At 41.2% G+C, this 17645-nt stretch overlaps 1 protein-coding gene across 3 annotated transcripts in view; it reads right to left on the bottom strand.

The window, feature by feature from the left end:
* LOC149834414 (DNA repair protein recA homolog 1, chloroplastic-like) overlaps nucleotides 1-17645 on the bottom strand; it is a 48661-nt gene that overhangs the window by 5766 nt on the left and 25250 nt on the right. For all 3 annotated transcript variants that reach the window (XR_016432771.1, XR_016432770.1, XM_090011393.1), the window contains exons 6-9: nucleotides 1654-1739; nucleotides 1441-1566; nucleotides 1240-1344; nucleotides 1055-1111 (exon numbers count right to left, since the gene is read on the bottom strand). Coding sequence is in view for 1 of the 3 variants with exons in the window: in XM_090011393.1 (XP_089867519.1) it covers nucleotides 1055-1111; nucleotides 1240-1344; nucleotides 1441-1566; nucleotides 1654-1739 (374 nt within the window). In the remaining 2 variants the exon portion in view is untranslated. The remainder of the gene's footprint in view (nucleotides 1-1054; nucleotides 1112-1239; nucleotides 1345-1440; nucleotides 1567-1653; nucleotides 1740-17645) is intronic.

Below are 17645 nucleotides of genomic sequence, written 5' to 3'. Positions count from 1 at the left end.
TATTACTTCCTCAACCCCATCAAAGACTGGAAAACTAGAAAAGTCAATACAATTCATCCACTTTTACAGACATCAACCGAAAGATATTGTTCCCAAATGGCTAACTCCATCATCCTATAGCAAAAAAATTTCTAGCCAGAGACCGCGACAAACAATGTAGCCTGAGAGGCTTCAAGTTGATGTCAAGAAAGAACACACTTGAATACAAATTTTGAGCATGAGTTGGTTGCAGGCCTGGATATTTATCTCTTAATGGGCCCAGGCAGCCTGACTCAATGAAGCATGGGATTTGGCCCAACTGGCTAGTGATTTTTCCTAGAACTGAAGTACACAAAGAGGTCAAAAAACTCAAAAGCCAACCTAGGTTTGTCTGGTCCAAAATCCAATCATAAAAAGTGGTAACCGAAGAGAAATGGCTGACATGGACTGCCGTCTAACCTGTTGGGAAGGAAGAACTGGCAGATTCAGGAAAACAGGGAGGCAGTCCACATCTGCCATTTCCTCTCTTCTCTTTATTGTGGTTTCCTTTACAGAGATGAGATATTTGCCAAATCCTTCTCCGTAAAGGATTGTGATTGAAATGGGAAACTTCCAGCTAGTAAATATGGATGGTAAATCTTACTATTTACCAACCCTCGTCTACCTTATTTGTTATATATATCAATATTTTCCTCCCATTTTATAGGAACAAAGAGTTGTCTAAAAAAATAGAGAATCAAAGAGAATTGGGTAACATGAATACTTGAAAGAATTGAAGATGCCACCAAACAAGACGGAATTTTCCAATTCTTTCCACATTCATTTCTCTCTATTTCCCACTAACTGATTTCCATCAAGTGGGCTCAATTACTATATCCCAAACAGAGCCTGACAATAAATAAAGTTCCTGAACACACAAAGGACACAACTGTACAGAAAAACTGAAATGGCTAGACAATTTAATGTCCTACTTCATGAATGCAGCCAATGTGAAAATGCATCTTTGGGAATGGTTCCCCACACTAGCAGCATGCTCCAAATCTGTTCTGAAATTTTTTCTGCTAAGCCAACATACCTTGCTTTTTTGCACTCTTACACGAACCTTGATGCCAATATCTTCATCTCCTTTAGGCTGCATTCAAAAGGTTATGTACCATTATTGTGCAAACATAAAATGATAAAAACACTTTCATAAGATAAGAAACTAAATGCAAATCAAACTTCTACCATAATAAACTAGGAACAAGTTTTTGATCTTACAGACTTTATCTTCCCAATAAGACGAATTTCAAGGCGAACAGATGCAAAGAACTTCAAAGCAATTCCTCCACTGGTGACCTCAGGATTCCCATAGAATACACCAATCTTATAACAACTAAAAAGAGCTAGTTAGGTGTCTAGAAGAGCACCAAGAGAAAGCAAGACAAAAAAAGAAAATAAGAAGAAGAATCAATAAAAAACCTTATATCTTATCTGATTCAAGAAAATGAGGGTGCAACCAGCTTTTGAAGCATTTCCAGACATTTTACGTAGTGCTTGGCTCATAAGACGTGCTTGCAATCCCATTTGTTGCATTCCTATCTCACCCTGAAAAGTTTTTAGTAAACAAAAAAAATCGACTAACATGAATATCGGTCAGGCATAGCATCAAATTAGTGATGCCCCAGTACTTACTTCAATTTCAGCTCTTGGGGTCAGAGCCGAGACTGAGTCAACGCAAATGAGATCTATTGCTCCAGATCTGCACATACGATCCGCAACTGAATGAAAGCATATCAGTTAAATGCATTTATCAATATATTTGGCATGTAACAAGTATCTATTACATTGCTAAGATAAAGATAAAGAACAGCAAAATTGCTTCTTCACAACATTACACTAGCAAAAGAGACACAATCGGTGCAGGATATAGAAGAACATCCCTTCTTCAGCATCTAGCTTTCAGTAACAATATTGGCAAAAGTCTCAGGATTCATTAACAAACTTGCTATACAATCACGCAGCAAACAAGGATAAGAGAAGTTGTAAAGTGAGTTCTTCAAATCATATCAAGAATTCCTCACTTTACAACGATCTTCTCTCTTGCTCTGATACCATATCAAGAATTTCTCTGCTCTCTCTCTTCTTCTTGAGTCCTGCATTTGATATGGTATCAGAGCAAGAGAGAAGATCATTGTGTGCGTTAGAGAGACTTTGGAGGCTTCATCCTTGGCATCACTGTGCTGCTGCCGAGTGTCAGGCTGCGTGCTGCTGACAAAAGCAGTATCAGGTGACAATCTAATTTTGGCTCAATGGATTGGGGGTTTGTAGTGTGATTTAAGAAGATTTGTGAATCAAAAATTACATTCATTGGGGCAGTATTGGATTTGTTATGAAATTTTCTAGTATTTTTCTGTAGAGGCGGTAACAGTGCCCTGATTTGAGTTTTTAGCTTATACTGATTGCATCGGGTGGCTTTAATGTTTGGGTTGCACTCCATTCTGGTCGGTTTTTATCCTATTATCAGTTAGAAGTGATTTGTGTGTCATCCAACTGATTTTAAGGAGTTCTTGAGGTGGTTCTGTGGGACAGTAGTCTATTTTTTTACTACCACGACTTATATTGTTGTGTAGAGGTGTGCTTTACTCCAGATTTGTGTGGACTCCACTGGTTTTAATTTTGGCTGATTAGAGGTTGGTCTTTCTTGTGGAGTATTGGCTCAGGCTTGTGTTCTTGATGAAACTTTTGTGCTGGAGTATTGGCATTCAGAATTATTGTGTGTTTGTGTTGCATTTAGCCTCTTTGGTTGTTATTGTTGTTTTGCTTGCGCTTTAGATATTGTTGTGTAGAGTGTTGTAGTGAAATAATATTCACTCTTAGAAGTGTGTCTTGCTTGTTGATTTTTCGTGCAGGCTCATCAAAATTTGCAGATTGGGGGTTGTAGTGAGACATGGAGAAGGGAGAAGGTGTACAACTTGTTCCGGTGAAGCTTGATGGAATGAATTATGCATATTGGGCCAACTTATGATGATTGTCGTAATTGTGGGAAAATGCTTGGAGGATACTTGAATGGCTCAAAAGCAAAACCCTAACCAACAAATCCTAATTATGGCAAGTTGTTGGAGTAGATTGTAAATAATGCAAGGGTCAAGGTTTGGATACTGGGTCCAGTTGAGCAAAGAATAGTTGTGAACTTGTCCAAATTTCGAGAAACCAAGGAAGCTTGAGGGTACCTCAAGCAAGTGTATAAGCAAGAGAATTTGACCAAACAATATCAAACTCATGCAAGAGCTATGAGACAAGGGAACAACTCTACAAAAGAATTCTACTAAAAAATGCAAAGGGCATGGGATGCACTTGCACTCATAAAAGGGTATAGCAAATGCGAAAAGTGTATGAAGTGTGAGAAGTCTGGGGGTTGTCAAGCCTGTGTGAGTATACTTGTTCAGCATAGAGAGACAAGCAGGCATATTGAGTTTCTTATGGCTCTTCGCCCAGAGTTTCATGAGGTTAGGAGTGTCATACTACATAGGCCATTTTGCCTTGGGTGACCAGTGTCTTAGACTAAAATGAAGTCTCTTTAAGTGTATCCTTCCAGTGATTCACTGATGGCAGTTTCTCGGCAGTCAAGTGGTAAGACAGTTGACAGAGGTGGCGGTAGAAGTGACTTGAGCTTCATTCAATGCAACTATTGCAAGAGTTTCGGCTATATGAAGAGTTCCTACCCAGTTCTGAAAAAGAAGAGAGGTGGAGTGTATCTAGTATCTCCTGATGGTAAGGGCACTAAGCCCAAGGATGACCATACTAAGGTTGGTGTTCGATCTATTGCTTCTTCTGTTGAGAAATCCTCAGAGCAACCGAGTGGTGGTCAGCTTCAAATTCTAGAGAATATGCAACAGCAAATTCTTCAGCTGCAACTCCTCACTCAGCCAGCAAGTGTCCCCTCTTCTTTTGTCCCTTCTTCTTCCTCTTGTAATGCTTTTGCAGGTATCTCTCACCCTGCTTCAGGGTGGTTGATAAATTCTGCCAGTGGCCAAAATAGGTTGCATTTCCTCAAGTTCTTATCCTGGTTGTAAGTTGAATATCTCACAAGCCTATCATGTTCCTTCGTTAGCCAAATACAATTATAATGTCACACTCCCCCGTTGACTGTGTTGTGCATGATCAGCTATCCGGGAAAATGATTGGGATTGTCCATAGAAAAGGAGATCTTTATTACTTGAATTGGCTTGACATGAGCGAGCTGAAGAGATATGGAGCTAGTCTGAATGCAATGGTTTTAGATTAGTCGGTTTTATGGCAACAATGACTGAGGCATATTTTCAGCTCTAGGTTACAACATTTGGTAGCATCAAGGAGTCTAGAGAGGTCAGAATTAGTTGTGTACAAGCACAAGAGTGTGAAAGTTGTAAGTTGGCAACGAGTCATACTTTGCCATTCAGGGTGAGAGATAGAGAGTCTGAGAGTCCCTTTAATCTTATAGATTCGGATGTGTGAGGTCCTTTGTCCATTCTGTTTAAGGGTGGTTCTTCATATTTTGTCACTTTTATAGATGTACAATATATTACATGGGTTTACTTCATAAAGAATAGAAATGAACTTTTTTATCTTTTCAAGAAATTTTGTGTGATGATTGAGACCCAATTTTCTATTAAGCTTAAAGTGATTCATAATGACTCAGGTGGAGAGTATGTTAATAGTATGTTTGATAATTTTTTGTAGGAAAAAGGAATAGAACATCAAAAATCATATCCATACACTCCAGAGCAAAATGGTGTAGCAGAGGAAAAACATGGACATTTTGGAGGATACTAGAGCATTGCTCTTTTGTAGATGTGTACCTAGGGACTATTGGGCCAATGTGGTGCGCATGGCAATATACCAAATTAATTGGATGTCAACAGGGACACTTAAAGGTATATCTCCATTTCAAAAATTACATAAAACTGTCAAATTATAATATGATGAAGGTCTTTGGATGTACCTGCTTTGTATTGTTGCATGGTAGATACAAAGACAAGCCTTCACCAAGGACTATGAAGTATTGTTTCTTGGGATTCTCTCATGAGAAAAAGGGATAAAACTGTTATGATCCAATTGAACGAAGAATTTGGATATCAAGGCATGCGTTGTTTCACGAGGACACGCCTTATTTTATAAAGGGGGAGCTTAAGGAGAAAGAAACAGTGGATTTTTATTTCTTAGTACCATTTCTTGAGGAAAGAAGAGCTGACAAGAGTAATGAGATTCAAGGGGAGGAAGTCTTAGAGAGAGGCAAGTGATTTGGACAAATTTATGGGAGAAGGCAAGAAAATATAGTGGAAATATCATTCTTGGATTAGATAGAGGTAGTGGAGACAGTAAACTTAGAGGCCAATTTTGATTCTCTCCTAGTTGATCCAGACCACACAGGATCAGAGTCATTTTCCACTTCGTCTCCTGTCAGGTACGTAGAAGCTCTAAAATATATGTTCCTCCAACTCGTTTTGTTTTACATTCACTTTTTTAAAGTCATCATTATTGGCCTAATGATGGAGCTACAAGCACTTCACACTAGCTGCTAGCCTAGGAGGCGCCTACATGGGGAAGCTTGGCACAATTGTGATTCTTGTATTTCATTGGGCTTTTGTAATCAGCTGGGAATAAGGTGGCAGCATGAATGTAATATATTCATGTACTATGGTCTATATAAAGCCCAGCGCAAGCCACTTGGCTCATTATGACATGTTCTACTTGAGTTTTCTTAATGCAAAGTGAGAGTTCCTTGTGAATCTCTTTGGGAGTGTGCCCTACTCTAAAAGGGCTAGGTTTAGGCGGTTAGATCTCCTAACTATTTAAGATTCATATCTCAACCAACCCCAACCATCCTTAACCTCTCAAACCTCTCACTCAAACCAACCCAACTAGCTGAACATCTATTATCCCTCTCCCCAAGCTAGATGACGCCCCTATTCACTCCTTGTTTCCCAATAACTCAACACCTCTCTTCCCAAATTGCCTTGAATTTCCTACACCATAAGCATTCAAATGAGTGAATAGTGAATACACCACTTTGTGTCCTATGATTCATTTTGTCCTCAACACCGTAATTACTTCACCCTAATCTACTCCTATCTTGATCCAAACTCCTATGCAAAGGCTTCCTCTAAAGAGGAATGACAACGTACAATGGTTGAGTTGAGCACGCTTGAAATGATGCATGCTTGGGATCTTATAGAACTGTCACAAGGAAAAAATGTGGTCAGGTGCAAGTGGGTATGATTAAGACCAAAGGAGGCAGGTTAATCAAAAGGTACAAGGCCAAATTGGAGGCTAAGGGGTAAAACCAGCAACTTGGAATTGATTTTGCAGAGACATTTGCTCTTGTTGCCCAAGTGGCTACAATAAGAACATTGTCTATTGTTACTGTAAGAAGACAATGGAGTCTTTGGTAGTTGAACGTGAAAAACACATTCTTAAATAGAGACTTGGATAAGGAGGTGTATATGGAGCTACTGTCTGGATAGTCAGATTCTCAAGGCAAGGTATGGCGGTTGAGGAGAGCCTTGTATGGGCTTAAACAAGCACCTCGTGCTTGGTTTGAGAAGTTCAACACTGTTGTGAGATCTCTTAGATTTGATCTGAGTCATCATGACCCTGCTTCATTTGTATCTTGCTCCTGAATGTTGATAATATGATTATTACAGGAGATGATTTGCATAAAATAATTGATACCAAGAACAAGCTGAATGACATCTTTGAAATGAAATATCCAGGAAGGTTAAAATATTTTCTTGGTCTTTAAATTGCTCATTCAAGAAGAGGGTTCTTTTTGTCACTAAAAAAATATGTAATCGTTCTTGTGGTAAAGCTATTTCATTTCAAAGATGCCAGTCAGCATCCTCCTGAATGTTGATGATATGATTATTACAGGAGATGATTTGCATAAAATAATTGATACCAAGAGCAAGCTGACTGGCACCTTTGAAATGAAATACCTAAAAAGGTTGAAATATATTTTTGGTCTTTAAGTTGCTCATTCAAAAAGAGGGCTCTTTCTGTCACCGAATAAATATGCAACCGATCTTATGGTAAAGGCTAGGCGGCAGATGACTCAAAAGGGTTACTACCAATGTCAGATGGAGGCAAACTTGAAGATTTTGTGGTATAAAGGAAACTAGTGGCAATTTGATATATTTGACTATTACTAGGTCAGATATCACCTATGCCCTGCATGTGGTCAATCAATTCATGACCTCTCCTACTTTGATACATCTTGCAGCAATCCTTAGGATCATTCGGTATGTGAGATATTATGCATTTTGAAATGTTTTTTTATCTTCATCCACCACAATTGTTAGAGCTTTGTAATATTCATATTTTAGAGGATCGACCAAAGATCATCTCTCGACTATAAGTTTTTGTATGTTCCTTAGAGGCTCTTTGATTTCTTGAAAGAGCAAAAGGCAACAGAGAGTTGCTTTGGCAACTGTAGAAGCAGAGTATAGAGCGATAGCTCATGCTATAACAGAGATCATATGGATTAGATGGCTCTTATAAGAACTTGGGTTACTATGTCTACACGAACATCTATGTATTATGATAATATGAGTGCTATTCATATTGCCAAGAATAAGGAATTTCATGAAAGAACAAATCACGTTGAGATTGATTGTCATTTCACTAGAAGCTTTGTTGTCAAAGGCAACGCCTAGGCACCTGGGCTTATGGGTCTAGGTGGTGGGGTCATTTTTGCCTTCTTAGGCCTCACCTAGGTTGTAATAACCCGAATTAAAAAAATATATATCGTTTGGAACCGAGCCGAATCCGAACCCGGATCCGACTCGGGTGATAAGTCGGCTGCATGCTTTTAAAAGCACGCAGCGACGAAGGGGGGAGGCTCTCGAAACCTCCTTCCCCCTCTCGTCTCTCGGTCTCTCTCCCCCGACTGACTCCCTCTCTCTGCGTTGCCGAGCATTGCCATCGACGCCCCCTCCTTCCGGCGAGCTTCGTTCCGATGAGCACCTTCCGGTAGCCTCCCCAGGTACGCCCCTTCTCTCTCCTCTGTTCCGTCTCTCTCTCGCGCTGCCGTCGGCAATTGGAGACGCCGGCGACCAACTCCGTCCGGCCACCTCCTCTCTGAGTCAAGCATACCCCTCGACGACCTTCCCGTCGCCAGCAATCGCACCCGCCGACCACCGCCTTTGCCCCGGGTGTTGCGAACGTCGACGATCGTAGCCGTCAGCGACCTTCGACTGTCGGCGACCGTCGCCACCACCTTCTCCCCCTTCTCTTGCCGTCGTTGACGGCCTCAGAGTTTCGACAACCCCTACTCCCGACGCCGAAGTCCCTGATCTCATCGTTTCTCTTTCCCCCTTTCGTCTCTCCCGTGCCGCCATCGACGATCGGAGCCGTCGGTGACCTTCGAGCTCCGGCAACCCCCATTGCTTCCTCCCCTTCTCTGCAACCACCGACAATCGTGCTGACGATCGCCTAACACCAACGGTCATCGATCGTCGGTGACCTCCTGTCAGCGACCTCTGCTCTGCCTCCCGTCGTCGGCCATCTCCCCCCTCTGAGCTGGCGTCGGCGACCCGCCATCGGCCACCTTCTTCTCCCTCTTTTTGCTGCGAGCGGTGACCTCCGACGACCGCCTGACGACAGCAGCCGCCGGCGATAGCATCGTTGTTGTTCTCCTCCCTTCCTCGGCACCCTCTCGCTTTGCTGCCGTCTTCTCAGGTAAACCCCTTCTCCCTTCTTTTTCTACTTTGCGAGGGGTTGATCGACAGGGGGGCTGAGCCCCCTGTCGTCGCCTCTTGTCGGCAGGGGGTTTCGTTCCCCCTGTCCTTGTTGGATCGGCAAGGGGGCTCCGTCCCCTTGCCATTCGCTTTGTCGGTAGGGGGCTCCGTCCCCCTGCCATTTGTCGTGTCGACAAGGGGTTCCTCTCCCCCTGCCCCTTTCGTGTTTTCTGGCAGGGGGCGAGGCTCCCCCTGCTTTTGTATTTCCCGGCAGCGGGCGAAGCTCCCCATGCTCTCCTACGCTTTGCCGGCAGGGGGCAGGGCCCCCCTGCCTCCTTTGGTTTCCCAGCAGGGGGTGAAGCCCCCCTGCTTTCTTGTTTACGAGCAGGGGGCAAGGCCCCTTGCGCCTCGTTTGTTCTCTGGCAAGGGGCTTTGCCCCTTGCCTTGTTCTTGCTGTCGGCAGGGGCTCTGCCCCTGCTTGTCTCGTTTCTCGCAGGGGGTTGCACCCCCTGTCTTGATTCGTGTTCCGACAGGTTTCCCCCTGTCTTGTTGTGGCAGGTGTGGCAGGGAGCCTCTGCTCCCTCCCCTGCCTTTCTTTGTTCTAGCAGGCAGGGAGCCCTTGCTCCCTGCCTCTGTTGCTTTTTGCCGAGCAAGGCTGAGGCCCCTGCCTCTGGCACTGCAACCTGTGGGAAGCCTTGCGGCCTTTGTTGCTCTTCTGCTTCCTGCAAGGAGTTGAGCTCCCTGCCTACCCTCGTATCGGGGTCCGGTACTGCTGCAGGTCTTACCAGACTCACTTCTCATTTGTATTTTGGCATGCTAACCTTTTTAGCATAACAGGTTGAACGATGGATCCTACTCACCCTTCATGACTTGAGCTCGTGCTTACCTACGCCGCTGACATACGAGGATTGTCACCCCTCAAGGTAGGGGAAGATTGCACAGAAGACTTAGACAATTGAATTGAGTTCAATTAACTAAAAAGGATCATTAAATAAATATATATATAGAGAAATATATATATATAGATAAAAATATATATATTTATACGAATACGCATTTAACTCAAGGATGCGGTTTCGCGATCCTTGTCCTTTACTTTGCCGTCGCGCATCGAGCAAAGGTTCTGCGTTGCACTCCTGCTTACAGTCCTTTACTTTGCCATCGCCCATCGCGCAAAGGTTCTGCGTTGCACTCCTGCTTACAGTTCTTTACTTTACCGTTGCACATCGCGTAAAGGTTCTGCATTTCACTCCTGCTTACAGTTCTTTACTTTGTCGTCGCGCATCGCGCAAAGGCTCTTGCTTTTGCATATGTGTTGTTACTGCTTTACTATTGCAGGTGACGCTCTGGTTTTCGCTCATTGCATACGCGTTTGAGGCATCCTCGTGGAGGATGCAAGAGACATCTACCACTCTCCCTCTTGCGACAAGAGTTCAGTCGGGAGCGAGCGATGCATCCTCGTCTAAGGAGAGGGATAGCTTGCAAGTGTTAAATTATGTACATTAATCATATTATGTAATATATATATTTTATATATATATGGTAATACATATACATATATTAATATATATGTATATGTATCTACTCAAATATATATATAAAATATATATTTCTATTTATTTTGTCATAAGGGTAGTTTAGTCTTTTTCCTATTTTTGCGCACATTCACTTTTCGGATGTGACTGTAATTATGTTTCTTTTATTTTTATTTTTATTTTTGTTCTTTTTATTTCTTTTTTGGATTTGTACCTAAAAGGTACCTTGGGGGGCCCACCAACATAGTCGTTGGGCCCTCTCCAACGGTCACATTTGTGACCGTTGGAGGGGCTCCAACGACTATGGGTGGAGCCCCTCCAAGGCCCCCTTTAGTGATGTTATAAATAGGGGTTCTCCCCTTTGTATTTCTTTATGGCTTTGAGTCAAAGCCCAAGTTCTCAATAAATTGATTCCATTATTTTATGCCTTTGTGCATTTGTGAGTTATTTGTGGGTTGTGTTTTTTGTGCACAAGTGTTCTAAAGTGTTCTTATTGTGCTTTCGTAGTGGGTTCAATATCAAGAATATTAAGGTCTTGATATTAATATCTTGTTGGAGATACTTTCACATGGTATCAGAGCCTCGTTGGAAGAAAGAAGATCGTGTATTTCGCCTCTTGTGAAGCACCTCGAAAATCGTGCCCTCAAGCTAGTGAAGTTTTTGAGTAAAGCATTTGCTCCGGGCAATATTTTAGAAGCAACTTTTGTCAAGAAAAGGTTGAAAATCCGTTAAGGTACGCTTTATTTTTCATCTTCTCTTCTCCATAATGGGTGAAAAAGACTCCCACTTCTCCCTTGGTTTTAAACTTAGTGGTTCAAACTACCATGTTTGGGCCGGCAACATGGAAGCCCACATCAAAGGGAAAGGTCTTTGGGGTTATGTTCAAGGATCCATATCGGAACCCGAACCCAAGCTTTCTATTATAGAGAAAGGGGAAATCAAAATTCTTGAAGGAGAAGATAGACAAAAGGCCTTAGAAGAATATTCCAAAAGGCATGATGAGTGGGAAATGAAGAACTTCAAAATTTTGTCTTAGTTTTTTTCGTCCGTTGAAACCAAGATCAATGCCAACATCATCAAATTTAAAAGGGCCTCCGAAGCTTGGTTATACCTTGAAAAAATGTATACGTCAAGGGACTTGTCTCACAAATACTACCTCCAAAAGAAAGCCTTGACTCTTCAACAAAATGATTTATCTATTCGAGAATATTTTGCCGAATTATCATCTATTTGGGACGAGCTTGCCATGCTCGAACCAAAATGGAGTGGAGAAGCAATTGAGTTAAGGCACAAACAACTTGAGGAAGATCGTTTCTTCAACTTCTTAAATGGTCTTAGACCCGAATTTGAGCAAATTCGGTCCTCCCTTCTATCGGCTTTTACCTCCCCATCTATTGAAGATGTCATCACCAAGCTAAGTGGTGAGGAAACACGTATGGGGATTAGTAAAAATAACCCAAGCATTCTTGCTACACCTTCTCAAAATGACTATGAAGTGGTCAGTGCCGTGTCAAGACCCGGTAATAATTTGAAGACCTACAAACCGCCCCATTTCAAAAATCAAGGGCAAAATGATCGATATGGCAAGAGAGATTATAGCAAATTAACTTGCCATTTTTGTAAAGAACCGGGACATATCAAACCAAATTGTCCTAAATGGAAGAAATTCCTCGCCGCGGCTTTAGCATCCCAATCGGAGGAACGGCCTTCAACATCGAATGAACCTCTTTCGCTTCATCCAATTATGGATGCTCTTCAACCTCTTCTCAAAGGAGGCACTTCTGGAGCCGCCATGTCATCTTCTTCCTCTCTTGGTAAGACATCTTGGCTACTTGATTCTGGTGCTTCGTTTCATATGACTCCAAGTCATTGTTTTCTCTCTAATTATTCTGAAAATCGCCTTCCATCTTTTGTCTCAACCGCGGATGGAACCCCTCTTGAAATTAAAGGAATGGGTAATTTTGAAAAACAAGATTTTTTTATCCCAAAAATTCGTTTTATTCCAAAACTAAACTTAAATTTACTTTCCGTTTCTCAACTCTCGGACTATGGTTGCGATATAAAGTTCTCTTCTAATAAATGTTGGATACAGGATCGCCAGTCCGGAAAATTGATTGGGGAAGGCTCTAGGAGAGGAGACCTCTACTATGTTGATTTTCTTAAAATTCCCAAGAATCAATTTTGTAATGTTGCTCAAAACAAAGATATTCATGTATGGCATAAGAGATTGGGTCATCCCAACATTGTTAAAATCTCTTATTTGCCTTTTGTTAAGAATCTTTGTAATGAAAATTTTGTTTGTAATGAATGTATTCTTGGAAAAATGAGAAGTCTTCCTTTTCCTCAAAGATCCATGTTTACAACAAAACCTTTTGAAATCGTTCACTCCGATGTATGGGGTCCAGCTCCGGTGATATCCAAGGGAGGTTTTTCGTACTATGTTATCTTTGTGGATGATTTCACTAGGTTTAGTTGGATATATTTTCTTAAACATAAATATGAAGTTTTTTCAACTTTCAAAACATTTCATATGATGGTTTTAAATCAATTCAATGGAAATTTGAAAATTTTTATAACTGATTCAGGTGGCGAATACCTTTCCAATGAATTTAAAAGCTATCTTGAAAACTATGGAATTCTTCATCAAAAATCTTGTCCCAAAACCCCCCAACAAAATGGGTTGGCTGAACGGAAACATAGGCATATTATTGAAACCACACGAACCTTGCTCATTTCTCAAAATATACCGAAAAAACTCTGGGCGGAGGCTGCTCTTACCTCTGTCTATCTCATAAATAGACTTCCATCTAAAAACTTGAACAAGATTTCCCCGTTTGAAAAATTATACGAAAAAGAACCTGATTATAGCAGGTTAAGGGTTTTTGGATATAAATGTTTTTTCCTTACTGATAAAAATGACAAACTCTCCCCTAAGGCCATTCCTTGTGCCCTTCTTGGTTACTCTGAAACTCATAAAGGTTTTCGCTGTTATGATGTTAAGAGTGATAAACTTTATGTTTCCAGAAATGTAAGCTTCTTGGAAAATGTTAGTGGTTTCGAAAAACTTGAAACTAATGATGAGAATATAGATTATTCTTTTCTGTTTGATTTGTTAACTGAAGATGATGATACTAGCGATGATGAAACAAATCTAAATGTTGAATCTCATACTGATCAATCCATTAATGAAGAACCACATAGAGATCCTATAACCTACTCTCATAGAGATAGGAGTACTTTTAGAAGTGCTCTCGAAAGATATGATAGTGAGTCTACCCCTTCAAGTGAAGGAAATCTTCGTAGGACCGAAAGATCAAGAAAACCCCCTTCTAGGTTCATCTCATATGAGTCTTTTTCACCAAAATATAGAGCCTGTCTAAGCGCCATTCACTCGTACATAGAACCTAGGGATTTTGAGGAAGCACGTAAATACCCAGAATGGATAGTTGCTATGAACAATGAACTTGAAGCCCTAAAGAAAGCAAGAACCTGGGAGTTTCAAGACCTTCCTAAAGATAAGAAAGCAATAGGGTGTAGATGGGTGTTTAAAGTCAAAACTAAGTGTGATGGGTCTCTTGAGAGATATAAGGCCCGCTTAGTTGCAAAAGGGTATGGTCAAAAATATGGGATTGATTATGAGGAGACTTTTGCCCCCGTTGCTCGGATGGTCACCGTCCGATGTCTTATAACTGTTGCTTCAATAAACAAATGGAACATCTATCAGATGGATGTTAAGAATGCGTTTTTAAACGGAGATCTAAACGAAGAAGTATATATGGATGTTCCTCCTGGAATGGAGTATCCTAAAGGGAAAGTGCTTCGTCTTCGGAAAGCACTGTATGGTTTAAAACAAGCTCCCAAAGCTTGGTATGATAGGTTTAACTCTGTAATGTTAGATAATGGTTTTTCATCATGCTTTACTGATACTGCTTTGTTTGTTAGAAAGTCTAATGCAGGGATTGTTATTCTGTTGCTATATGTGGATGACATGCTTATTACTGGGAGTGATTCTAAAGGGATTAAAAGCATAAAGTCCATATTAAAGGATAAGTTTGAAATGTCTGATTTGGGTTTCTTAACTTATTTTCTGGGTATTGAGGTTGCATACTCTCATAGAGGGTACTTTTTGTCTCAAACTAAGCTTGCATCTGAGATTATTGACAGGTCAGGTATTACAGATGATAAAGTTTGTGAAACTCCTGCTATAGTAGGAGCAAAAATGAAGATTGATGATGGTGTTCCTCTCTCCGATCCTACTCCCTACAGGCAACTAGTAGGCTCATTGATGTATCTAAGTATCACCAGACCCGATATCTCACATGCGGTGCATACGGCAAGCCAATTTCAGCATGCACCAACTTCTGTTCACATGGGTGCTATCTTGCGTGTCGTGAGATACCTAAAGCACACTATTAATAAGGGAGTTTTTTTGTCTTCCTGTTCTGAGTTAAAATTAATTGCTTATACTGACTCTGATTGGGGAGGTGACCCAAATAACCGTCACTCCACCACTGGTTTTTGTGTTTTCTTAGGAGACTCATTGATCTCATGGAGATGCAAGAAGCAGCAAAAGGTATCTCTATCATCAACTGAAGCTGAATATCGTGCCATGGCAACTACTACCATGGAAATTGTTTGGATTCATCAGTTGCTGGAAGATATGGGAATCAAAATTGAAGGGCCTACCAAGCTTTGCTGTGACAACAAAAGTGCGATTTATATTGCTAAAAATCACACTTTTCATGAGCGGACTAAACATATCGAGATGGACTGTCACTATGTTCGGGAGGCGTATCTCCAAGGAATCATTGACCTTCCATATGTCACGTCCGAGTATCAGTTGGCAGACTTCTTCACTAAAGCCTTGTGTGCTCCGCGCTTCAACTTCCTTCTTAGCAAACTCTCGGTCATCCTGCCCTAAGTTTGAGGGGGGGTGTTAAATTATGTACATTAATCATATTATGTAATATATATATTTTATATATATATGGTAATACATATACATATATTAATATATATGTATATGTATCTACTCAAATATATATATAAAATATATATTTCTATTTATTTTGTCATAAGGGTAGTTTAGTCTTTTCCCTATTTTTGTGCACATTCACTTTTTGGATGTGACTGTAATTATGTTTCTTTTATTTTTATTTTTATTTTTGTTCTTTTTATTTCTTTTTTGGATTTGTACCTAAAAGGTACCTTGGGGGGCCCACCAACATAGTCGTTGGGCCCTCTCCAACGGTCACATTTGTGACCGTTGGAGGGGCTCCAACGACTATGGGTGGAGCCCCTCCAAGGCCCCCTTTAGTGATGTTATAAATAGGGGTTCTCCCCTTTGTATTTCTTTATGGCTTTGAGTCAAAGCCCAAGTTCTCAATAAATTGATTCCATTATTTTATGCCTTTGTGCATTTGTGAGTTATTTGTGGGTTGTGCTTTTTGTGCACAAGTGTTCTAAAGTGTTCTTATTGTGCTTTCGTGGTGGGTTCAATATCAAGAATATTAAGGTCTTGATATTAGTATCTTGTTGGAGATACTTTCACAGCAAGGATCCTGACTCTTCGAGTATGCAGTTCTGCAGACGAGTTAGGATTCGAGCGAACTACTTAGCAGGAGTTCTATTGAGAAACATGTATATTGTCTATCGAGGCCGGTATCGAGTCATGAGAGATATGTAAATACCCCGATAGCGAATGAGATTCGAGATAATCACATGCATAATGTTGGCACAAGGTACTGTTGTTTCAAAAGATAAAGTAAAGTTGATAAACATTACATCTTTGCGAAACACTCCTGTTGGGGCTTCTATTGAGGAGTTATACCCCTTTCATCCTAGAGTACTTGTAGTCGTGCACGACACGTCTAGTACTGCGATGATCGGATGAGACGGTCGTGCGACCTCGAATAGTACTAAAGGCACAATGCTGTAATCACATAAAATGGCCTCACATTCGCCTTCACAGGCAAGATGCTCGAGTGTTTTAAAGACTACAACATAGGATGGGTCGCTAGTTAAGCAACCCCTAACGCACCCATTCGCTTCTGGTTGTTCTGTCAAGAGAGAGGACAGAGCGGTACAAAACTCCAATGGACAGGTTGTTAACAACCACCCCACGGGCAATGATCCGTCCTCCCCAGTAATTGGAGTTAAGGGGAAAGGGGCTACATTAGTTAGCTCAACACTTCTGCAGAAGTTGGATGCATCCGTGGCACTGCCTCCTTTGGGGAATCCTCTCTCGGCTAAAGCCATCCCTTTGGAGCGGACTCAACTAGCTATTCGAGTTATTGAAAATACATAGAATAACAAACGCCCTCACTAGTCTCAGTTGTTTCTACGTTTTGTTTGCGCGTAACCGCAGGCCAGTAATATCAAAACATAAAGTGTGTTCACACTGGTCGATTGCTTGCTTGCTCGGTAGTTCAGTATGCTACTCGTTGAGTTGTACCGCCTGTCGAGGCGTTACTCTAGTTGTTAAAGAAATTACGCAGTTCTTTGCTAAGTAACATCTAGCTTCTCATACTAGTTAAATGCTTATAATAATAGCATTATGTCAGTTGCTACATATTAGCATGTGACTTGCTTTACCCCTTGGTCGAACTGTTTGGTGCTTATTGTAGTATAGCATGTCGGCTTGCATCTCTTATGATTGATGTGATTGCATACAACTCGCAATCTACGAACTGGTGGCAACTAGGATTGATGTAGCCGCTTGTCTTATAAGTTGCTTACATATTGTGATATAGCTGTTGTCGTATGATTGCTTATGAATGGCTTGTGATGCAATGGTTTATGCCTTACGATTAATTTAATTACTTGCTGATGGACTGAGCCATTTGATGGTAATTGTATGTTTTACGAGCATTGTTACGAGTGCTTGTCTTATTCAGTTGTTTTGTTTGGCTGTCAGATAGAGTTAGTTACTTCGCCTATAGAATCAACTGGATTGCCATATCTGTGTGTTCTCATGTGTTGTTTACGCATGCTTTGAGGTCCTATTTGAGGATTCCAATATTCTTTGTGGCAATAATACGATGCGTAGGATTATATGCTTCTGTGTGAAGTGATACGATGCATATTGTTGATATACATGTTTGTGCCCATATTGTGGCTACTGACCACGAGGCGGTCAATTGTTTGGAGCAGTCAATCGTATTGATGCATGTATCACGGAGTGGGGTGTCTGTTGAGGACCTGATCTCCAAAGGATTATCTGGAAGGGCGTGTATGATCAAGACCAAGTAACCGGCTAGCGTGGTAGATTCTCTGTGAGGATGTACACTGTCCACGAACGGGTAGCCGCAAAGACGATGAACTCCTGTGAGGAAGTGTATGGTCCAAGACCAGGTATACCATCTAGGGCGGAATTCCTTGTGAGGTTATACATTTACCAGACCAGGTGATCCGGCGTTGATCTTGTTGATTGTAA

Source organism: Nuphar pumila, chromosome 6, assembly GCF_984573655.1.
Source record: "Nuphar pumila chromosome 6, dmNupPumi1.hap1.1, whole genome shotgun sequence".
Lineage (NCBI taxonomy): Eukaryota > Viridiplantae > Streptophyta > Magnoliopsida > Nymphaeales > Nymphaeaceae > Nuphar > Nuphar pumila.
Note: the sequence above shows the minus strand (reverse complement) of the source record. Positions and strands in the feature narration are given on the sequence as shown.